This window comes from Elephantulus edwardii, unplaced genomic scaffold (assembly GCF_000299155.1).
Source record: "Elephantulus edwardii isolate Elephantulus edwardi_28Jun2011 unplaced genomic scaffold, EleEdw1.0 scaffold00044, whole genome shotgun sequence".
Taxonomy (NCBI): domain Eukaryota; kingdom Metazoa; phylum Chordata; class Mammalia; order Macroscelidea; family Macroscelididae; genus Elephantulus; species Elephantulus edwardii.
In genome coordinates this window covers 16,357,690-16,382,152 of record NW_006399794.1, presented here as the reverse complement: position 1 = coordinate 16,382,152, position 24,463 = coordinate 16,357,690, and the positions used below count along the sequence as shown (strand labels likewise).

The following is a 24,463-nucleotide window of genomic DNA, read 5'->3' as shown; positions in this document are numbered from 1 at the left end:
GGTGAATTTGAACCATGTATCTCTGGGATTGCAGTGCAGCTTCTTGCCACTAGGCCACCAGAGCTCCCCTAAAGTTATTTTTTTTAAAGTAAGTTTTTATCTTTTACTAATTTAATCTTAAAATAAACTGAATGGGTATGGGATGGGAGGAAAAAAAACCCCGAATGATTTAAAAGTGTTTTCTGAACCATTGATTCTTTTTATAGTTAAATGTTAATGAGAAGTAGTTGAAAGCAACAATGAATGAATAGAAATCCAAGTTTTCTGTAAACTTTAGTTAAAATATCAATTAAAATTTGGGGGGGAAAGTAGTTGGAATAACTTTTTAGATTCTTCAAGTTACCATCCTTCGGGTGTTTCTGTCATATTTCAGGTTAGGTAGGTTCAACTACAGGATAATTGCTCATTTTGAACTGTAACCAAATTGGCTAAAAATGACATGTAAAAAGTACAGGATTGTAGAGATGTTTTAAATATTTGTGCTGAACATTTGCTCTAAAATTGTCTTTAAAACTGTTAACCATGTGTTCAATAATGTGGTTCATCTATAGAATTGAATGTTTCAGACCAAGTTATCTGTGGCTGAGTCCCTATGTAGCACAGATGGTTAAGCAATTAACTTTTGCATAAGCTGAGAGTTTGACAGTTGAGGAGAGGCACCTGAGAAAACAGGCGCAGTGGTCTACTACAGTTAACAGAAACACTGTAAGGTGCTGTCTTACTCTGAAACATATGAGATCACCAGATGCACCAGGATCAGTGGCAACTGTGTTTTGAGTAAATGTACCAAGTTTAGTTTTCTACTTTGTTCTACATGTGCTAGAAACTAAGAGCATGTAGTTTGTCTATAGCACTATTCAGATCTGTCTTGCTCTATAAAAAATAATTGTCTTGTTTGCCGTCGAGATGGAACCAACTCGTACCTAACTTTCCAGCAGGTTTTCAGAGGCAGTAAGTCACACGGGAGGAGATTGCCTGTTCTCCCACAGAGCCAACTAGGGATTTGAACTGTGTCCTTTTGGGATTTATAGTGCAGCTTCTTACCACTAGAACACCAAATCTTCTTTAAAAAATAATACCAGTCTTTATTCTAACAGGATTTCATAAGGAATCTATTCTGAGTCTTGGTGATATTTACTTCTTCATAAGTATCCAAATATCATCCTTTGAATAGTATCTTGAGTTTTTCTAGGGGTGGACAAACATCTCACCAGTATATAGTTTTGGGAACCAGTGTTGACATGTTTTGACAATCAGGATGATTATCAGGAGGATTCATTTTCAAGCTATAGTTTTCCTCTATTTCTACATGGCTCGTTAGAATGCCGAAACCTCACCAAAAAATTTGCTGAGCATCTTGGAAATCAATTCCGCTCACATACAGAAGTTGGGGGGTGGGGAAAGAAGTTAGCACCACAAAAAGATAAAGGTAAACAACCCAGTTGAAAAATGAGCACAGGATATGAACACATCACCAAAGAAGACATTCAGATGGCCAACACATGATGAAATGTTCAAAATTCCTAGCTCTAAGAGAGATGCCAATCAAAACAACTATGAGATATCATCTCACCCCAGTAAGAAGAGCAATATTTAACAGAACAGTGAACAACAAATGCTGGCAAGGTTATGGAGAAACTGGAACCCTTATTCACTGTTGGTGGTAGTGTAAAATGGTGCAACCACTATGGAAAGAAGTATGGCGCTTTTTCAAAAAGTTGGAAATAGAAATGCCATTTGACTCAACAATTCCACTACTGAGAATATACCCTAAAGAAACCATAACTGCCACCCAAGCAGATATATGCACACCCATGTTTACTGCTGCTTTGTTCACAATAGCAAAGAGTTGGAAACAACCCAAGTGCCCATCAAAAAATGAATGGATAGAGAAGCTATGGTATATTCACACAATGGAATACTATGCTGCATTGGAAAAACAAAACCTCATGAAATATTGTACAAAATGGGTGACCCTCGAGGACATTATGCTGAATGAAATATCTCAGTCACAAAAGGACAAATACTGCATAGTGCCACTGTTGTAAAACGTGACTGACATTGAGGTTGGAGGGAAACCAAGAGGGGATAAATAATGTATACTGCATTGAAACAGGTAAGGGAGAGAACTGTTTAAGAAGAATATATGATTAGGTATTATTGTCATGACAAGAGTTCAAAATGAAAATGGCATGGTGGAGTGGACTAAGGGGATTGTATAACAATGAAAGAATTCTTTTTTTTTACTTTTCAAAGAGAAAAGTGAACTGGGAGGAGGGGTGGGCAGGGAGGAAAGTGTGCAACATTGAATTAATGGAAATCCAAAGTCTCTGTAAACTTTCATTAAAATAGTTGTTAAAAAAAAAGAAAAAGAAGTTGGACTCGTTCCTGAGTTGGAGCCACTTTTCTGGGTAGATTTTTTTAGTTTCCACTTTGTTTCTGCTTCTTCCAGAACCATGTGACCAGTGTGTTTTCCATTTCTGCTATAATTATCTGGCACTGATTCCACTGTAGCTGCTCAGCTATTCTCACAAATCCTTCCACCTGAGGAAATATATAAACAAACATAAAGAATCAGATTCATCAATGTTTATTATTGTTATGTGCCACTGAGTCGCTTGCAACTCATAGTGACCCTCTGTACAACAGCCCTAAACACTACCCTGTCCTGTGCCAATCTGTCTCTGACACACCCACCCCCATTATCTCAGTCACTGAATCAATCCATCTCATCGAGAGTCTTCCTCTCCTGCACTGTCCCTCCACCCTCCCAAGTATGGCGTCCCTCTCAAAGGACTGGTCCCTCCTTGCAACATGTGCAAAGTATGTCAGATGATGTTTCAGAATCATCCTTGCCTATAAGGAGCAGCCTAGCTTCATCCTCTCCAGGACAAACCTGTTTATTTTCTTAGCATCCCATGGTGTATTCAATACTTTCTCCAGCACTACTGCTCAAAGGCATCAATTCTCCTTCTATCATCCCTAGTCATTGTCCAGCTCTCTGATGCATAGCAAGTGATTGCAAAGACCATGGAATTTATCAGGCACACCTTAGTCTCCAGACTGACATCGTTGCTCTTCAGTATTTTAGCGAGGTCTCTAGCTTCAGATTTTCCCATCACAGGTGATTTGTCCTCATTGAAACTCTATTTCTTCATCTGTAAAATGAAGATTAATACCTGCCTCAGGAGTTCTTTAAATTATCCACATAATGAGGAGAGGTATTGCACTGGGAACTCTACAGTCAAGGATCTCTCCAAATTATTGAGGTGAAATGATGTTAGTTTATGGTCTAAGGTATGCCTGATTCAGCCCATGGTCTTTCATCACTTCATAACTTACTATGCATCTGAGATCTGCACAATAACTAAGGATGAAGAATTGATGCCTTTGAACTGTGGTGTTAGAAAAGAGGGCTGAATATCCCATGGACTGCCAAAAGAACAGATATGTCTTGGAGAAGATACAGCCAGAGTGCTCTTCGGAGGCAAGGATAATGAGGCTTCGTCTCACATACATTGGATATATTGCTAGGAGAGGTTATTCCTTGGAGAGGGACATCATGCTTGGGAAAGTGGAAGAGAGGCGGAGGAGAGGAAGACCCTCAGCCAAGTGGGTTGACACAGTGACTGCAGTAATGAACTTGATTGTGTCAAAGATTGTGAGGAAGGCACAGGATAGGACAGTGTTAAGAGCTCATGTTCATAAGATCACTATGAGTAGTGATTGACTCCATGGCACTTAACAACGACAACAGTACCCTTTTGCAGACCAGGACAGGGCCCATAGCAGACGCAGGCCCTGTTCTGTCTTTTCACCTGCGAAGCGCCAACCTGCTTAGTTAAACGCAGGCAGGCGCATTCACGCTCAAGTCATCAGCTCCAAAGAGACCTGAAGAATCCAGACACCCACCCCCACCCGCGAAACTGCAAAGATGGGCAGCGTCTGCGAAGGCGGGAAACCCAGCCGCGCCCAACGGCCGTGGGTGATGGTCTGGCACCTGCCGAGCTAGTCCGGATTGGGTCCTTCTTCTGGTAATGTCAAAGTTTTAACCAATCAGCGGCCGGGCCTCTCAGAAAGCCCCGCCCCTCGGGCGCCCGCTCTTTTGGCGCCAGCGGGTGGCTGTTTTGCAGTTTAGGGGTCCTAGACTAGGTTCCGAAAGACCTGGAAAAGATCTGAGGCATGCACTTATCCTCTTCTAGGCATCCGTTTGAAAGAGCCGTGGCCGAGAAGCAGAGGAGTCTGTGACCTTGGGCAAGCCTCTGATTCCCTCCAGGCGTCTGTCTTGCCCTTCTCACAGTGAGGACGGCGGATGGCGGAACTGGAGGAGGATGTCCGTGGTGCGTGGGTGGGGGTAGAGGTGGGGAAGGTAGTGGTGTGACCCTTTGGGCGAAACGAAGTAAACGTGTAAGGCCATTCTACACGGAAGTGGTGAAAGGCGCGGCCAAAAGCCCCGCGTGGCCGTAGGAGGGCGTCTCACTTTTGTTCCTTGACCGCGGGTCCCATTGGCTCCGCCTCGCCATGCCGGTCCCGCCCCCGAGATCTAAGTCTCGGCGCCTCAGACGCCAACCCCCTCAGCAAGCCTGACCGGCCGCACCCGAGGATCGCAGACTGCACGCGGTCCCTCTGCTCCCTCTGCCCGCCGCCCCAGCCGCCTGCGCGCTCGTGTTCTCCCCGAGGCCCGGTGAGCCCGGCTCCTGCCCCGCGCCCGCTCCATCTCCTCCTGCCTCCTTCGTCGGCGTCCGCTACCCGGGCCACGCGGCTCCGCGTGCTCCCTTTTCTTTAATAGTTCCTTTTACCAATCTATTGTATACTCCTCCTCCTCTTCTTTTTTACCTCTTTTCTGTCTCCCTTTGTTTTTTACTTTCGCATCCAGCAGGCTGTTAGTTGAAGCCTCGGTAGCCCCACAACAGCCAGGTTGCTTTGCCTCCCTTTATTAGGTGGGACCCCTCCACGCATCCTCAATGACCCAGCGACCTCTCCCTCCCTGGTCTGAGGCCTGCGGACTTGGGCTGGCGGCTTCTGGTCACGCGCCCCAAAACCTTTCCTGCGGCTGTTTCTACTGAGAGGAGGCTGTGGGTTGCGTTCCCCCCCCCCCCCTCGCCGCCCTAGCTTCTCTGGGGCTGTCACAACAGCTCCTGCCGGCTTGCAGTCCTGGCCTGGATCTTAGACCCCTCCTGGACAATGACTGTCAACCCCTCAAAGTACTTCCCACTTCCCAGAGTCTGCTGATTGTGTTAGGGCATGCTTATCTAGAATATTGGGAGTCACTATGGCAGAGACTGGAGGAGAGCCAGAGTGTGGTACAGACAGATCCAGTGAGTGGGAATGGAGCACTCCGGGCTTATTCCTCCCCACTGATACCTGATTTCTCTGGATGAGATGGGTCCAGTTGCTCCTCTACTTCAAGGGCATGTGTGACCCTTTCCTACTGGGGAGTGGCCCTTTAAGGTTAGGGTCCCTTTCTTAATTTTTTTCTGTTCTAACCCGCAGGACACATAGTATGACCATTAGGTATTCCGTCTCCCAGCCATTTTCTATGGAAAATCAAAAAGATCAGATGATCATGATAGCCACTGGCAGCTTTAAAGAATGGGACGTCTTTAGAGAAGCTTGATTTTGAAGGCCTCATCGTGAGACCTTACAAAGCCGGGTAAGAGCCCTGGGGTTAAAGACTAGGGGGTCAGGGGCCTTTAACAAAATCACAACCACCACTAACCCCAGTGAAAAAACTATTAACTCTTTCTAGGCATGAGTTTTACTTCAGTTGAGTCTTTAACACAGTGAGGTTTATCCCTCACATACAACATCTTGAAGATCCTGACTTGTATAAACCCAAATGTCTTAGTTCCTTCACTGTCATTGCTGTCGAGTTGGACTAACCCATGGCCGACCTTCCCTTGGGTTTCTGAGACTGTAAATGTGGGAAAGGAGATTGCCCGACTTTTCCCTCTCTGAGCTGCTGGTGGATTTGAACTGCTAGAGATGTGCAGGCTTCGAGTCAAGCAGCATAACTTCCTATAGGCTACACAACCAGAGCCTTAGTTACCTAGAGTTGCCATAACATTTAAAAAAAAAAAAAAAAAAGGCACAACTAGGGATCTCTGGTGGCCTAGTGGCAAGAAGCTGTTCTGCAATCCCAAAGGCACGCAATTCAACTCCACCAGATGCTCCACTGGAGAAGAAGAGGCAATTTCCCCGTGTCCATCAGATCTGATTCAGAATGGTACACACACACACACACGTACACACGTGCGCACACGCACACGAGCAGCCACAAAGAACTCTGAGGCATTATCTCCCAGTTTTAAAATCTAGAAGGTCAGGTCAGGACATCTACTATAAGGGCACTATCTTATCTCTGCTTCTTAGAGGCCCAGGTGTTCCTTAGCAATTTATAGATATGCCTGCACATGTGACTCTAATCTACTCTTTTCACCATAAGACTTACAAGCAGTTAGATTTAGGACTCATTCTAGTCTGATACGGCTTCATTAACTTAACATGAACGCAAACTCCTATTCCCAGCAGGGTACAAGCATGAAGATTTCCACTTTTCTTTGGTGGAAATTTCTTTCAGCCCATAACAAGGCAGCATTCCAAATGGCATCTGAATAACTGTCCTTATCTTTGAGGTGGGCAGGAGCCAGATCTGTCTCTGGCCTTCACCCTACACTGCTGGCGTGTTGTATGACCTGTATGGTCACGTCTGGGATAAAGACTTGGCCTACCACTTGCTTGTACTTTCTCAGAACTGTCGGCACAAGAAAACTTGGCTGTGAAATTTCCTTATGAAAAACCCTGCCTATCCTGGGACAAAGTCTGTAACACAAGCTTTGGGACTTGTAGAGGATGCTTCTGAGTATCCTAAATGGTAACATGGCAAGGCAGCCACCTCACAGAGCTGCTCTGAAGAGCAGGGGTACCACAGGGGAAGGTACAGAGCACCTCATGCCTGGTGTGAGTGTCTGAACAGGCAGATGTGAGGGGGCATCTTTATATTCCAACTGTGGTATTTGAGCACCAAGCCTATTGGCCAATCTACAGGCCATAGATACAGTTAGTGTGCGTCGCCTCCTGATTTCCCTGTTTACCCCAGCCACCTGGGATGAGAAGCCCAGGAGGAAGAAGCTGGGTGAGCTGTTTCCATGAGTTTCTGAGTACACAGCTGACTGCCACCACATCCTCTTCTGCGGACCAGTTCTTGCCTCCAGGGCCCCAGTGACAGAGGCAGCCAATCAGGCTGAGCTCAGAGCAGCTGCTTCTGTGAAGGGAGAGGAACAGGTGTCCCTCCCCGACTTGGGTGTTGGACTCACTTCCTCCCTGACCAACAGAGGAGGGTGTTGTTTTGACTCTGAGAACAAAATGGAGCTCTTGGTTTCCTGTGTCATTCTTCATCGTTTCTGACCTCCACCTCCTCATCCCCACTTCTTGTGGTGAAGATGTAGATCCCCTATGTTGGAGGAAAGGAAACTGAGAGGAGGAGTACTTTCCCAGCGTCACACTGTAGGCCAGTTGAAAGAGTGCCTGGTGCCTCCACAGCGCTGAAAATTGCCCAAGATCCTTCAGGGCTCAGCTAAAAGTTACCTTGGTGAAGATGGTTTTCTGATCGCACTGCCTTTGTCCCAGTGTAGATCCTCCTGCTGCATTTTTAGAGTATATGCCACAAGTACCAAATGTAGCTTGAATTACCTCTCTAACTTCCCTCTCAGACAGTGAATGGTCAGCCTACTGTTTGGACCCACCCGGTGACCTCCCCCACAAAAAAAGGCTTGGAGATCTACCCCCATAAGATTGTTGTTGTGACCCCTGGAGTTGTAACTGACCCTCCAGCGGGTTTTCAGAGGCGATGAGTCACGTGGGAGGAGATTGCCTATCTTTCACCTGCATAGCAGCTGATGGATTTAAAGAGTGAGAGCCATTTCAAGGCACACTACAGCAGGGCAGATATGTCTCAGTGGTGTCCAGAAAAGCAACCTTGTTGAAAAACTGACTCGAGTGCCTGAGCTGAGTGAAGGCTGGGGGAAAGAACTGGCCATTACCTTTCTTAACAGAAGTACTTCCAAATTCAGAAGAACAGGTCATGTTAGCAAACCCAGGACATAAGCCTGTGCCTGGGGAGGCTTGAGCTGCCTGAAGCCATTTCCCTCCCAGCAGTCCTGCAAGAGTAGGAGGGCAGCAGCACAGCCAGCAAAGGCTGAGCCAGCACAAGGACAGCCCGGAGGAGAGAGCTCTTCCTCACCACAATTCTGTGGATAGGAATTGCCTCTCTAGCCCTATGGCATACGGACCCCTAGCCCCAGCTCACTTCTGTTTCCTTTGTGGGAATGCTCTGCATCCTTGCTTAGGGAGTCAGTTTGTCAGGGAGGGGAGACTTGGGATACTGCTCCTGAGGGCATTTTTCCTCTTGGCTCAGAGTCCGGCAGAGTTCCTCTATCTCGTCTTGACACAGTTGAAGTGGCCATCTTCTTCAATTCTCTGTCTCCTGGGAGGTAGCCAGAAATCAGCATCATGGTTGGGTTTAAGGCCACAGATGTGCCTCCAACCGCCACTGTGAAGTTTCTGGGGGCCGGCACGGCAGCCTGCATCGCGGATCTCATTACCTTCCCCCTGGATACTGCTAAAGTCCGGCTGCAGGTGAGGAGATGGCTCTGGGAGTCATAATGGTGCCTAGTCTTTTCCCTACCTAAGGTCACAGGTGGCCTTAGCTGCCCTGTCTTGGATTTGCAGATCCAAGGAGAAAGTCAGGGCCTAGTGCGGACCATGGCCAGCACTCAGTACCGCGGAGTGCTGGGCACCATCCTGACCATGGTGCGCACCGAAGGCCCCCGCAGCCTCTACAACGGGCTGGTCGCCGGCCTGCAGCGCCAGATGAGCTTTGCCTCAGTCCGCATCGGCCTCTACGACTCTGTCAAGCAGTTCTACACCAAGGGCTCTGAGCGTGAGTGTGCAGCCAAGCCATATGCTCCTTAGCCTTCTTGGTGTGGATTGATCCTAGTGCATTTAGCAGAATAGGTCCTAAAGTTCCAAGATCCCTGGAAGGTTCAGAGGAACTGAGAACCTGGAGGAGGCCCTGATTTTTCTAGATTCCTAAGCCCCTGGTTCTGTGCCAGGCTCATGGATATCACCTTGTGTGTATTCTTCATAACCATCATGGTGTAGGTGTACCATCCCAGCATTAAAAAAAAGAGTTCTGAAGAATAGGGACGTCTAAGGCCAAAAAGTCGTCCTCCTTTGCAAGCTGTACCAACCTCATTTCACATGAGAAAAACAGAGAGTCCTCCAAGGTGATATGACGAGGAAAAGTAGATCTTAGAGCAGGACCCATGACCAGTCCTTAGAAAGGTCACTTCTCTGAGCCTTGGTTTTCACATTTGTCAGAGGAGGGTTCTCATTTCTTAGGGCTGTCGAGCAGATTAAGTGAAGCATGTGAAAATGCTCAAGGAAAGAAAACACTCTGTTCCATTTTGTCTTATTCCTTGTTTTGTTGCAGTGCCTAGCACATGGTAGACATTTACAGTAATACTTGGTTTAGTGCAGGGGTTTGTTAGAGAAAGAATGGTCTGAACTCTACTGAAAGGGCAGAGGTTTATAATAATATGGTGGTTTGGGTGAGGTGGAAAACAAGGACAATCCCAGCTGATCCCCCGGTTTCCCCCCAGATGCTGGCATTGGTAGCCGCCTCCTGGCAGGCAGCACTACAGGTGCCATGGCTGTGGCGGTGGCTCAGCCTACGGATGTGGTAAAGGTCCGGTTTCAAGCACAGGCCCGGGCCGGCAGTGGCCGGAGATACCAAAGCACTGTGGATGCCTACAAGACCATTGCCCGTGAGGAAGGTTTGCGAGGCCTTTGGAAAGGTGTGTATCTGATATTTCCTTTCCTTCACAGTTCTCCTCCTCCACTGCTTCCCTCCTCTCACACAGGCTCTTCTTCCTGTAGGGACGTCTCCCAATGTTGCTCGCAATGCCATTGTCAACTGTGCAGAGCTGGTGACCTATGATCTCATCAAGGACACCCTCTTGAAAGCCAACATCATGACAGGTGAGATAAGGTAGATGGGGCTGTGTCTTGCCTTTTTGAACCTGCCCTGGGATGAAGTGCCCCCTTTACAGACTGAGGAACCAGAATTCAATTCGTAAAATGAACCTCGGATCCTCATAGGAGGTCCCAGCTGAGTGTCTCTGTCCTAAGACCATGAAGCCCCTCACGACTTCATTCTCTGCACCCCTGGCATCCTGGAGTTATAGGGAAAGGAGTCCTGACTGCTGTGCCCGCTTCTTTCTGGCAGATGACCTCCCTTGCCATTTCACATCTGCCTTCGGGGCAGGCTTCTGCACCACCGTCATCGCATCCCCTGTCGACGTGGTCAAGACAAGATACATGAACTCTGCCCTGGGCCAGTACAGCAGCGCTGGGCACTGTGCCCTGACTATGCTCCAGAAGGAGGGGCCTCGGGCCTTCTACAAGGGGTGAGCCTCTGGTCTACCCCTCCCAGTTCCTCCTGACCCTCCAGACCAGGCACCAAGTGGGAAAGAACCGCCTTGGACTAACCCAAGTCTCAAACCATTTCTGTTCCTGGTGTTAAATGGTAGACATCCACTCGGTGTCTTTATTCCTACCCAGGATTGCTGTCATCCATGTTTTATGGTACTCTGTCAGTTTTGACTGCCAGCCTTTCAGTTAACCATTTAACCATTGCATCACCATTTAAGGCATAAAAATTGAGAGGATACTTGCTTATAGCCAAATCTGTGAGGCTCAGGTCTAAGTCCACTGTGTTGGACTGGACTCCAGGGCCTCGAGCGAGGTGGGCAGGAGGTAGGGATTCTCCAGCCTTACCATGGTGCATGCTATAACCTGTGTTCTTTCTTTCTTAGGTTCATGCCCTCCTTTCTTCGCTTGGGCTCCTGGAACGTGGTGATGTTCGTCACCTATGAGCAGCTGAAACGAGCCCTCATGGCTACCTACACTTCCCGGGAGGCTCCCTTTTGAGCCTCTTGCTTCTGTTGCTGACCTGGCCATCCCTGGCATTGGCTTCTGCCCAGCCAGACCCTACCTTTCCCTTCCCTTCCCTCCTCTCCCTCTTCTCTCTCTCCCCTCCCCATACTTTCTCACCCCTCATCTCCCCATTGCCCTTCAGTCCTGGTGTAGTTGACCCCATCCTGGCACCAGTGAAGATACCAGGCCACCACCAGTCCCTTTGAAAGTTCAGCCATAGTCTTCATTCTGCCCCCCACCCCAGCCCAGCCAGCATGTTACTCATAAAGCAAGCTCAACTTTGGCATCTCTTCCCTCCTTTGTAGCTTGGTCAGAAGTCTTGGTCCAGTGGGCCCTTTTGACCCTGGTGGGCAGGGGAGAAGCCACCTGAACTTGAAAGTGGCATGTGACTCACCTTCCACCTCCATTGTCCAGTCTGGGGCCCATGGAGGTCATTCTATCCATCTTTATGGACCAAGGGCCTGAACTGAGGTACCAAAGGGCATTATAGCAACTTATGCAAGACCTGGTACCCCAGTGCCTGCCTTCCCTGTAAGGAGAGCCCTGTTTGCCCCCACTGGTTCCAAGACAGTTCATAAACAAATAGAGGCCCCACCCACCCTGCATTTCCAGTGCTGCTTGGTGTATGAACCCACCAGCTGCTCGGTGGGAGGAAGATGAATCAGCCTTTTCCCATAGAGGTCACAGTCTTGGAAACTACTGGGCAGTTCCCCTCTGTCCTGTCAGAGATGAGGAGGATAGCACAGATAGGACAGGGTTCAGATCTGTTGTCACTGAGATGTAGTCAATACAACAGCACCTAACAACAACTATCCCACAGGATCACTGTCAATGGAAATTGACTCAATGGCAGTGGTTTTGGTAATGTTCAATGCTGTGGGTGTATTTTATCCAGATTTTACAAATGGAAAACCCACTTCCTGAAAATTCTGGGCCAAGTAAACAAGTCTGCCTGGCTCCCAAACTCAGCCCTGGGAAGGTGTTAACTTAGCAGAGTGGGGGCTAAATACATGTGAGAGAACTTCTATTTGGAGTCTCACTCTCCCTAGGGCAGGGTCCCAGTACCTCCCACTTGTCCTGAAGCAGGACAGTAGGTGAGTAGGACTGCTATAATTTCAGAGAGTGGGGGACTCAGACCCCAAAATCTTAAGGCATGCCCAATCCAGGCCCCAATTTATAGATGGCCTTAAGTGAGCTTTAGTGGCCTAGTGGGTAAGTTTATGTCAATCTAAAGGCAAGAGGTTCAAATCCACTAGCTGCTCGAATGGAGAAAGATAGGCAATCTCCTGCCATGTGGTTACAGCCTCTGAAAACCTGCTGGAGGGTCTGCTGTCAGTTGGTTCTGACCCAACAGCAATGTGAGAGCAAATAAAGTGTACAAAGGGCCTGAAAACATGGACTGGTCCTTGGAAAGGCCTCCAAGGTAGCTGTGGAGCCGGGCCCAGAAGACATGGTTCTTCCAGTTTCTTCCCACAGTCTAAAGCATGTGAGGGCTCTGCTCCCTCCTCTTCCTGACTGATCCTTCTGTGTTTGGGCAAGGCAGCCAATATGTCCTGAAGGAAGAGGCCCCAGGATTCAAAAGCTTCCTCAGTTCTGACAGATAAACTAAGGCCACAAGTCCCTGGAGAGGCAGAGTTGGGTGTTGTGAGGCAGCAAGCCAAGGTGCAGGTGGCAGCTGGCCTAGTTAGGCTGTTAAAACTGCAGGGAGTCAGCATAAAGGGACACTTGACTGCTTGTCATAGATGTGTACCAGTTGCTGTTGAGGGAACTCTGGTGACCTACGGAGTTGTACTCCTAAGACAATGGCAGTAACACCAAGAGGAAAAGATGGGCAGTCTGATCTACAACCTCGGAAGCCAGTGGAGAGTCAGCTATGTGACTATTCAAATTAAGCAAGGAGATTGGGTTGCTATGGATTCCATTTAATCAGCCTGATGTATCAACAGCTCACAGACTGCAGTGCTAATGAAAGTCTGGCTTTTGGAGTTCACCAGAAGGCCACTCTAGGATGTGCTTCATAAAAAATCAGCCACTAAAAACCCTAGAGAACCCAGTTTTACCGGTCACTTGAGTTGAAGTACTGGTTTTGTGAGTGCTCATGTGTGTATTACTTGTGTACCCAATCCCCACAACCCTCCATGGCAGGCTTCTTTTATGATGTAAGAAAAATAGTAAGTTGCCCCTGCGTTACTCTTTGCTGGGCAAGTTGGAACTGACCCATAGCTGACCCTCCAGGAGATTTTCAGAGGCTGTAAAGTGCACGAGAGATTAGTCCTCTTTTCTTAAAGCAACTAGTTGATTTGAACCCATCTTTGAGTTGGCATCATGATTCCCTACCACTAGGCCACCAGAGTTCCTGGTGTGTTAATAGAGCTAAATAAGCTGGCTGAAAAACCAGTGTCCACTGGCCATGTCCCTGAGACGATGAGCTCAGGAAGGTGAATGGAATCACCAGAGAAGCATACATGAGTCTCAGGGGCTGTGACTATAGGTAGGTCTCCACTTCTTGGTCTCAGTCCTTAAAATGGGCATATGATAAGCCCCTGTAGGGAGCTCTTGAGGTCTAATGAGTAAGAGCTTGCATTGCCAACTCAAAGGTAGGTGGTTCAAGCTGCTCCAAGAGATGATTCCCATGTGATTTACAGCCTCTAGAAACCTGAAGGGTCAGCTAAGAGTTACAACTTAATTGCAATGAGTGACTGCCTGACTCACAAGTTAGTGCCTGAGGTAATGAGAAATCATAGACGACAAAAGGCCTTTCCATCAGGCTGGAAATCAGGAATTCCCACTGCCCTAGAAGAAATTGGGAGTTTGAGAGACTGGCTCTTCACACACCATGTTCCCTACCCTATTTAATACTCTCAGCAGCTGCACTTGGATACTGCCTCATAGAAGGCAGAGTCGGCTTTAGTTTCTGAAAAGGAGCTGCAAGGTGGTGTGTGTCACCCAGTCAAATCAGCCTCTAGGACAAGACATAATAGTACAGCTGCCCTATAGGATCTTCTGTTAGATGCTGTTGACAGCATAGAGGTTCTGACAGCAACTCTGTACATACAGCAACTGTACAACTGAGTGAAACAGTCCAATCTGAAACTGTCTTATGTTTGAGCCCATTGTTACAAGTAGTGTAACTGAGGGTCTCTCCCTGATGCTCTAACAAGCACGACAGCCTCCAGGGACTGGTTTCCTAATAACATGCCCAAAGTAAGTGAGACAGTCTCGCCATCCTTTCAGTATGCACTGACTGTACCTCCAAGATAGATCTGCTCATCCTGGAGGTCCATGAGTTTTGACTCAATAACATTCCATCAGATCCCCAAAGCAGCAAAAGTTCACAAGAGGAGACTGCCTGTCTCCCCCGTTAAAACCTCTGGGGACATGCAGCCTTTTGTTAACAGTGCAACACTTCACACTTGGTACAGACAAATCCCTGTTGTAGGTAAGGAGTTTACAGTGAGGTGAAGTGATCTAAGAACACACAGCTTCTAAGTTACACGGCCAGGATTAAAACACAAGTGTCTCACTCCAAAACTCACTGTGCTCAGACACGTCCAAGCTCTACATCTCCAAGGCTGCTGCTGCCTTGTCACTGAAGATTTCGAATGAGTGACAAGGACTGCTGACCATTCAAACAAAAAGCTTAGCAAGCTAACAAGAATATTAGAACCCAGCCTCCCCTCCATATTTTCATTGAGGGAATGAAGTCTGTCCATTTGGGTATGTATCTTTCTAATGTATCATTACTATTTTATTCTTAAAAAAAAAGACTTCTAGGATCCTAAGCACTGTCAAATACATGTAGACCTTCCATAGAAGCAACCGCTTGTCCTGTCTGTAAGACTAGATCTATCCCGAGCCCACACTCAGAGTCAACAGGGAGAATTCTCTGCCCAAACATGGAAGAAGTTTGTAATCCACTGTTGATGGCTGATGGAAATCAGATTGGAGATGGTAGTGTGCTCTGTACAGGCCAGCACCTTGGAGACTAGAACTCTCCAGGCCTTCAGCAGCAATGACATAACCTTTCCTGAAATCTAAGCAGTATGTTCACCAAGCACTTTCACATAAATCATCTCATTAATCCCCACAAAATTTCACTGAGATAGGGTTTATGAGCTTTGCTTTATTGATAAAACTGCTCAGACAGGAGTCAATGGTAGGGCTGAGACCAGAAGCCAGGTCTCATGCTTCTCATGCTACTGCCTTGAGAATGCCCCAGGAATTGAAGCCAGAAAGGGAGAAATTAAAGCTATTTCCAGGGTCTGTGGGTATTGTGCAGCATTCAGCTGCCTCCTTCCTTAAGCAAGATGAGTCTATAGTATGTGTCCTTGGCCAGAGTGAGGCCTAGCTTTGCCAATAACACCTGTGTGACCTGGGACAAGTGGCTTCTCTCCGGGCTTTAATTGTCTCATCTTTACAACATACCCATATCACTATACAGACTACCCCTTCTAAAATCAGGTGTCATGAATGACCAGAACAGAGCTGGGGACACTCAGAGGCAGCATGGTCCTGAGCTACTTCATCAGCGTAGGAGCCAGAAGTTCATAAGCCTGCCCTCCCCACAGGTCAGTGCTGCAGCCAGGGCAGGCCCCAGCCCTCAACCTCAGGCTCAGTCTTCCCTCTGCTCCAGGTAGGCCTGGTATAAATGGTCTTTCATTTTAATGTACTCTCCTACATGTTGCTGGAAGATGGAATATAAGTCTTTATTATATTCACTGAAAAGACCTATGTCATCCCACCCTCACTCTCACATCTGCAGAAGGCCAGCTTCCTGGCACACACAGGCAGGTTGTTGGCAGGTGGGTAAGGCCTGGCTTGCCACCTCCTACCTCTGCACCAGCCTCCAGCCCACCACAATCACGTCAGCAATGCCTGGCGAAGCATCTGCTTCTTCTGCGGTGTGAGGCGGGTGGGGAACTGGATGTCAAAGAAGATGAAGAGGTCCCCCCTCTTGGTAGGATCCTCAGGTAGTGGCATCCCCTCACCTGGCACCTTCTTGAAGTACTTGGGGCTGAAGTAGAGGAAGATGAAAGAAAGGAAATTAGAGGGTGCCCTGTGGCATACATGATCCCACCCACCTATACTCACATAACTTCAGGAATGGGCCAGTTACTACAGCTTACACCAGGGTGTAGCTATTATCAGCCAGATGGGGGAACTGGCTTGTCTTAGGCAGCTTGGTCCCTGGACCCATTTATATTGGGTCTGGAGGTTCCCAGGAAATTTGTTTTACATAAAGGACTAGGATAGGGAGTGAGGGTAGGCAGATCCTGGATTAGGGTGGGGAGTGCTAGGTTGTTGATCAAACCTTCCCAAGCAGAAGGCCTTTCTTGGATACAACTCAGAAGTCTAGTGAGGGGTCCTGGAGGACAGCCCATCAGTAGGGACTGCCCAGCACTGGAGGCTTGCAACCTCTATAGTGTCATTGTGCAAAATAGATGAAGTCACACCTTTTGCCATATCAATGTAGCCCGCGGCTTGGCCAAGATGTGGGTTGGATTTTGGTCTTCTTACCTCAGCCAGGCTACCTGCACAATACCATACCAGGAAGATTTGCTTGACACTACTCCCAAGGTCCAGGGCAGACTTTCTCTTGTTTATAGGGCCCAAGGCAGATGAACTCACTGAATGATGTCATTGATGGGAATGTTGAGCAGACGGTCATCCAAGGTCTTCACCTCCACGGTGCAGCAGGTAAGAGCCTAGGGAAGGGTTGGAGTCAAAGATGGGGGGGCTGTCACCAGCACTATTCTATTTAGAATGTATTTTATGAGTCTATACAGTGTCAATTCCTGACTGGGCACCAGGGTAACAAAAGAATCAAGGACTAAGAAGAGAAGCGAGGTACCCAAGCAAATGCTTGTCTTTAAGGAATTCACCTTCTGGTAGATAAGATTAGTATTGACATAGTTTAAGTGTTCAGAGAGAAGTAAGATTATGTGGGAGCCAAAGAGAGGTTCTCAAAACAGTCTGGGGAGCAGGGAGGTGCTAACAGTAGATGTGCGCCTTAAAGGACAAGAAGGACCTAGGAGCTAGTTGTTCAAGAGTCAGTGGCTGACTAACAAGTGAGGGGATGCAGGTGAGGTGGGGAAGGGTGGCAAAGGCTAGGCTGTCGCCTGGTCACTCATTTCCTGGATTGATGACAGCCTGGTGTGGTTTGCTTCTGATTTTGTGTGCCAGGCTCAGCACCTTCTGAAGGACTGGGCCACACACTGGGGTGAGTGATGAGGGAGGCCTGTGTTGGGGTCCCCCTGGGACAGGTGAGACTGGTAGTGACCCTCGTTTTCCTGCTTCTGGACTTAGCTTACTCACCTTGCCCAAGGGAATAGGTTTCACAAAGAAGAGATTGTTGTTCTCCCTACGGAAGCGAGGGTGAAGCTTCTCCTTCACAATGAAGATGATGTCTGCTGGGATGATGTTGGGGCCCTGTGCAGGGGAGGCCAAGGCATAAAAAGGACTAATTGACAGTGTGAACTTGGCCAAGTTCCTGCCCCTACTGTTCTCAATGTCTTCATCTGTACAGTGGGGACCAGGTGCTCTGGAAGGGGCTTTTCATTTCCGCCTCCTTGGCCCCTGACTTGAGAAGCCTACCGAAAGGATCCTCCAACCCCCAGTGTTACTTCTCTTTCATTGAGAACCCCGAAGATAAATGCACTCAAATGGAGAGCCATGAGCTTCCTCAGTCGGGGCCCCTTTCCTGCCAGTTACTTCATCACTTGCTGTGGTCTCTTTTGGGTACCAGGGACAAAGGAATCAGATGGGCCTTTCTAGAAGCTCCCTGCCTAATAAGGCTTCAAAGACTAGTGAGCTCCAGGCCTTGATAAAGGGAAGCCCAGTGGTCGGGGAGCCCAGTGGCCCTAACCAGATGGGAAGGGCTATCCAGAGACTGAAACACTGGAGCTGAGTTTTGAAAGGAAAGGTGCTTCAGGAAAGTAACTGTGTTCTAAGTTGAGCCTCTTCTCATAATTTAAGACCAAACATGCCCCCAGGACAGTAATTTTACATTTTTATTTTATCTTAGCTTATTAATTAATAAATGGTTTCTGAGTGTCTCTTGTGGTTGGACTTTAATCAGAGAAGTATTAAAAAACATCAGGTTGGCTTAGTGGCAAGGAGTTTCACTGACAGTCCAAGGCACACGGTTCCAATTCACTAGTTGCTCCACTAGAAGAAAAATGGACAATCTCCTCCCATGTGATTACTGTCTCTGAAAACGTGCTGAAGGGTTAGCTGTGAGTCGGTTCCAACTTGACAGCTGGAATAATAACATATTAGGTTGACATGATAACATCAGCATGCTTTCAGTGTTTTCAGTCTTGCTCTGGGCAAGTTCCTTTCTTCTCTGGGCCTCAATTCCCCACTCTATACAATGGGGATAATTCCTAGGATGTCAACTCACAGAGGCATTGTGAGGCTCTGCCCCTGGGAAGAAACATTAAGGATCATCTCACCTACTCTGCAGACTGGCCTCCCTACCAACCAAAGAGAATGTATCACCTCCTCCCTCAACCTTTCCACTAACTGAGCCCAGGTGACTGAGCCAGAGATGAAGGCTGGAGACACTCCTTCTGCCCTCCTCACCTGGTCCCCTTCCTTTTCAAAGATGATGCGTGTGCCCTGCCTCCAGCCAGGCTTCACATCGATTGTCAGTATCTTGTCCTTGATGGTGGAGGAGTACCCATCCTCATTCAGCACCTGCAGCAGGAATAGGTGGGGGTGGGGGAAGTGAGGAGACTATCTCAGGCTTTCCACGAACACAGGCGACCAGATGGCCCTTGCACACATGAAAGGTGTTCTGCGGGATTCGTGTCTGGGCTCACTATCTTAGCAACAAGCTGTTTCCACTCCCACTCTGTTGTCAAGAACTTAGGATCCAGATGGCAGGACATGTCATGGGACTGGGATTGAAGCTTGAGAAGCCTAGCAACCCCTATGAGTTGATAAGACCCACACACACATTCTATGTGTTCCTTAGCCCCACTTGGTGCTTCTCAGGCCTCGTCTGGGAAATGTGCTTCTCCCTCCCAGACACTTTTGCCTGCGTGCGATTCACTTCCACCCGCAGAAATTATATACCCCTAGCCACTAAAAGATGATCAGGAAAAATGTGTTCATTTCCTCTCTTCCAAGCCTAGAGACCCTGGTCCCGAGTTGTTTTCTTAGCAGGCCTTTGCTAAGCAGGGAAGACAGAAGGCAAGAAATCTAATCCTGAAGGGAGAAAGACCATAGAGATCAACATGTCTGAGCCTCTCTTAGTGCATCCACCCACTCACCAGTGTCATACCTGGATGGGTGCTGCCTATGGCAAACATGGCCACAGTTGGCATCTCCTGATAGGAAAAGGTGAGTGAGTAGGCCTTGTTCTTGTGCCTGGCATAGGGCTGGACCATGAAACAGAGCAAATCCAAGGCCTGGATCCTGATGCACCGAAGACCTTCCTTCTTCCCACTAGTCACTTTGAGATCTGTCTTCCTGCCTACACTAGCCTCACACTACCCTCCCTTCCCCTGAGGGATAAGTCCTGCTGAAATTCTGGTGGTTACTTCTAGAAATGCCTTTAGGAATGCTCAGAGTCACAAAAAGACACCTCTTTAGAGAGGCCTCCCTACTTCTCACAGGGATAGAGCTGAACTGAGAGAGGAAAGGAAAGATCTCATCGCAATGAAGAAAACTGCAAAGGGAACTCTTGCAATAACAAAAACTAAAACACTGAAGTGTGCCTGATCCAAGCCATGGTCTTTTCAGGTACTTGTTATCCATCTGAAAGCTGGGCAATGACTAAGGATGACAGAAGAACATTGCATGCCTTTGAGTTGTGGTGTTGGAGAAGAATTCTGAATCATGGACTTCCAAGAGAACAATCAGGTCTGTAGTGGAGAAAGTGAAACCAGGTCATTTCTTGGAGGCAAGGATGGTGAAGCTCTGTCTCATGTATGTTGAGCATGTTGTTAGAAGGAGCCAGTCCCTGGAGAAGGACATCATGCTTGGAAAGGTGGAGGGTCAGCGTAAGAGAAGAAGACCCTCAAAAGATGGATTTATAAAGTGATTATAACAATGGGTTTAAGTGTGTTGGAGATGGTGAGAACGGCATGGGATAGGGCAGGGTAAAGATCCACTGTTAATAGGGTCACTATGAGTTGTGGTCGACTTTGTGGCACATAACAACAGTATCTTCAATGGTCCTTTCCAAACTTCAAGTCTAAGATTTCAAGATGCCATCAGAGCTCCTACCTAAATTCTCCAGTTAGGGTTAGGAAGGAGGCAACTGGTAGTATTGTATTGGAGAGGGTAGGTGGTAGTTCCAAATAGAAGCAAGCCACACACTCACCCTTCTGGAAATCTTAATTTTCTTGGTGCAGCCAAAGAACAAGTCCTCCAAAGAGAGGTAGAGGTCTCGTTCAATAGAGGGGTCCTGCTTCTTAACACCCCGACCCCGGAGTCCCCCAAAGTTCAAGTCCACTTCATTTCCTTCTTCATTAAAAAACTCTGTAAGAGGTGGAAAGACAAGAGGAATAGAGGTGTTGTGTCTAGAGATTCATCTACCTCTCCAGTGTCCCAAGTGTGATGATACCCAGCATCTCATTCCCACCTCTAAAGCAGGCTGTTAGGCTGCATCAGGAAGCTGCCCTCAACTGCTGACCCAGTTAGGACATCCCCACTACTTCATCCTCCATTTTAGAGATCGTCCCACTTCCCTGCTGGTAAAACAGCCTTTCAACCTTTGTGGCTTCGGAAAAGACAGGAGTGCCCTCTATTGGTAGGTTAAAAATTATTCCCACCATTAGCTTGGAATACACCTATTACTCACTAGGACACCACAAGACCATCAGAAACCCTGGATTAACTAAGAAGTCAATAGCTGACACTGGGGAGAGAGGGTAGGCGTGGGAGGTGGAGGGTATGGGGACTGGGGAGAAGGTGATCTTTGCAAATTTGAAAGGTAAACAGCATACTCTCAAATCACTCCTTCCTTATCCTCAGTTATACACCCATATTGATATGGAATGATGTCAATCTAGAAACTAAGGTGCCCCCGATCCAGGCCATGGACTTTGCAATTACTTGCTATGCCTGAGAGCTAAACAATGACTAAGGACAACAGAAAAAGAATCAGTGCCTTTAAATTATGGTGAACATACCATGTACTGCCAAGGAGACAAATAGATCTGTCCTGGGTTGTGAAACAAAGCTGCTCCTTGAAGGCAAGGATTTTGAGGTTCTGTCTCACATACTTTAGCCCTGTTGCCATGAGGAACCAGTCATTGAAGAAGGACTTGGAAGGGTGGAGGGTAAGCATAGGAGAGGAAGACCCTAGATAAGTTAGATTGCAACAGTGACTGTAGCAATTGGGTCAAGTGTGTCAGAGATGGTGAGATTTGCTCAAGATAGGGCAAAGGTCAGAGCCATTGTTCATAGGGTTGTTATGAGTCATAGTTGACTCAATGGCACATAACAATAACAACAACAATCAGAATTCCAGAACAGGAAGAAACAAAATAAAAGGCACTGAAGAAATTGGGGAAGAGTTAATAGAAGAAAACTTATTGGATATCATGAGAAAAATATATATCCAAGAAGCTTGGCAAGCCCCAAATAAAACAGATCCCAAAAGAAAAGCACCAAAGGATTTCATAGTCAAATTCTCCATAATCAAAGACGAGAGAATTCTGAATGCAGTAAGGAAAAAAAAAATGAAGAATTACCTACAAATGATAACAAGTAAGGTTATATGCTGATTTCTCAGCAGAAATCATACGAACGAGCAAAAAGACATACCTAGTGAGAAGCCTATACTCAGCACAATTCTCTAACAAATATAACAGAGAGACCAAGACATTCTCAGCAAAGCAGAAACTAATGGTGTACAAGAAAACAAGATCAAGAAACACTAAAGGAAGTCCTTCCCACTATCACCAAAAAGTGATGGATCAGAATAATCAGCAACAACACAGAAAAAGAACCAAGATCACAGTAATAAAACCTATCCTCTTGAAAATCACACTGAATGTGAATGGTTTAAATGCACTGGTAAAGGGGAAAAGTAGCAGATTGGATTAAAAAACAGAATCTATCAATATGCTGTCTACAGAGACACACCTGTGAAGATAAAGACAGACTAAAAACCAAAGGATGGGGGAAATATACAAAGAAAACTGCAACAACAACAACAACAAATCAGGGTAGTAGTATTAAAAATAGACTTCATGGCCCCTGGAGATAGCTGCCTGGACCCTGGAAAGAGCCACTGGATCCTGGCAACAACCACCTAATGTGTATGAGGAATCTTATCTAAGCCACTTTCTTCCATCTCCTCCTCCAGTACACCTGTAAATAACACATCCAAAGCCCTTTTCTTCTTAACTCACAAGTTGTTCTCTCTAGGTTTTTTCCTTTCCTATAGGTAACCAGAACACTGAGTCTTGTTTCAGAAACCCTGAGCCTGGTTCCAGAGACAAAAGAGAAATTTAACTTCCAGCTAAGGAAAGGAAGGTGGATGGAGCCTCAAAGCTCAGCAAGGCACTCCCACTGGACTCACCCACACAAACACTTTGCAGTCCAGAGGACAGAAAACATCATGAAAATATCTTCTTACTCAACAAGAAGGCATGCAGCTTCAACTCAAGACCACCAGTAAAGTGTTAAAGTGGGCTTCCCTTCCCCTTCATCTCAAAGTCCCATTAAGCATGAAGCAGCCAGAGAGGCTATGCCCCTATTCCCAAATGGGAAACCCACAAATATAAAAGACAATCTCTTTGTAAAAAAAAAAAAATTGACCACCACTGGGCTATGTCCACCATTGCCTTGTCTTTTCCAGTCTCTGTTGGATCCTTCTCATTTCCTTTACCCACTCTCTCTACCCAATAAATTGTACAGCACTGTGATTTCATCCCAACCAACCTCACCCCTTCTGCTTCCACCTCTTACTCCCTTGGGTCCCCATACATGTTTTTCCACAATCAATCAATCAATCAATCAATCACTCAAATAGACTTCAAGGTAAAAACCATAAAATACGAGGGACACTGTATAATGCTTGAAAGGTCAACAGAAGAAGAGGACATAAGCATTATAAATATCTATGCAACAAATGATAGAGCTGTAGAATACATAAAACAAATATTAACCTGAAAAAAGAAATAAGACAACATCATGATAGTAGTGCTATTGTTGTTGTTAGGTGCCACTGAACCCAGCATGACTCATAGTGATCCTATGAACAGAAGATCTGAACCCTGTTCTATCCTGCACCATCCTCACACTTCCTGACACACAAGAGCCCATTGCAGCAGTTACCATATCAATTCACCTGGTTGAGGGTTGGCCTCTCTTTCACCGACCCACCACCTTTCCCAGCATCATGTCTCTCTCCAAGGAATATCTCCTTCTACCAACATGCTCAAAGTATGTGAGGTGAAGCATAGTTCTTGCCTCCATAGAGCACCCTGGCTGCACCCTCTCCAAGACATATCTATTTGTTCTCTTGGCCATCATGATGTTGCCTATTGTTTCAGTGTTAAGAATCTTTGTTTTCTTGACACTGACATGCAATCCATACTGAAGGGCATATTCCTTGATCTTCTGCAACAAGGGCTTCCAGTCCTCCTCACTATCAGCAAGGAAGGTGGTTATCTGCATTATGCAGGTGTCCCTCCACCTTACCAGCATCATGTCCTTCTCCAAGGAACAGTACCTCCTATCAACATGTCCAAAGTATGTGAGGTGAAGCCTCATCATTCTTGCCTCCAAAGAGCACTCTGGCTGTACCCTCTCCAAAACATATCTCTTGGTTCTCTTGTCCATCCATGGAATGTTCAGTGCTCTTTTCCAACACCACAGCTCAAAGATGTCAATTCTTTTTCTGTCATCCTACTTCACTGTCCAGCTCTCAGATGAATAGCAAGTAATCAGAAAAGACTATCACCTCAATCAGTCACACCTTAGTACCTGACATCATTACTCCTCAATAATTTAGAAATGTCCCTAACTGCAGATTTTCCAAGTGCAATATTTTTCTTTATTTTCTGACTGCTAACACCGAGCGTGTTAATTGTGGATCCAAGCAAGATGAAGCTGTAGACAGTTTCAATCTCCTCTCTGTCCATCATGACACTGCCTATAATTTCAGTGGTAAGAATCTTTGGGTATTTTTTTACTTTCAGGATTTAGAAGAGGCCGTGGCACCAGGGATATATAGGATGATGCACTAGCTCTAAATTAGATGCAAATCAAAACAACTATGAGATATCATCTCACCCCAGTAAGAACAGCAAAATTTTTTCTTTTTTTTGCATTTTTATTAATTTTAATAAACATTTACAGAGATTTTGGATTTCCATTCATTCATCGCTGCACTTTTCTCTCTGCCCACCCCTCCCCATCAGTTCGCTCCTCTCTTTGAAAAGAAAAAGGAAAAAAAGTTCCTTCATTGGTATACAATTTCCCCATCTCCCCTCACGCCCCA

General features: G+C 46.7%; 2 protein-coding genes across 2 annotated transcripts in view; one reads left to right on the top strand and one right to left on the bottom strand.

Moving 5' to 3' along the window:
- Positions 1-5,493: 5,493 nt before the first annotated feature.
- UCP2 (uncoupling protein 2 (mitochondrial, proton carrier)) lies at positions 5,494-11,116 on the top strand. Its single transcript, XM_006885572.1, has 7 exons — positions 5,494-5,653; positions 8,417-8,637; positions 8,731-8,941; positions 9,663-9,857; positions 9,940-10,041; positions 10,289-10,469; positions 10,878-11,116. Exons 2-7 carry the CDS (start codon positions 8,512-8,514, stop codon positions 10,990-10,992), a joined length of 930 nt encoding a protein of 309 aa, XP_006885634.1. The 5' UTR covers positions 5,494-5,653; positions 8,417-8,511; the 3' UTR covers positions 10,993-11,116.
- Positions 11,117-15,721: 4,605 nt separating this feature from the next.
- DNAJB13 (DnaJ (Hsp40) homolog, subfamily B, member 13) overlaps positions 15,722-24,463 on the bottom strand; it is a 31,658-nt gene continuing 22,916 nt past the window's right edge. The window contains exons 4-8 of the mRNA XM_006885573.1: positions 20,330-20,487; positions 18,583-18,696; positions 17,314-17,427; positions 16,627-16,703; positions 15,722-16,012 (exon numbers count right to left, since the gene is read on the bottom strand). Of these exons, the coding sequence (XP_006885635.1) occupies positions 15,859-16,012; positions 16,627-16,703; positions 17,314-17,427; positions 18,583-18,696; positions 20,330-20,487 (617 nt within the window). The 3' untranslated portion in view covers positions 15,722-15,858. The remainder of the gene's footprint in view (positions 16,013-16,626; positions 16,704-17,313; positions 17,428-18,582; positions 18,697-20,329; positions 20,488-24,463) is intronic.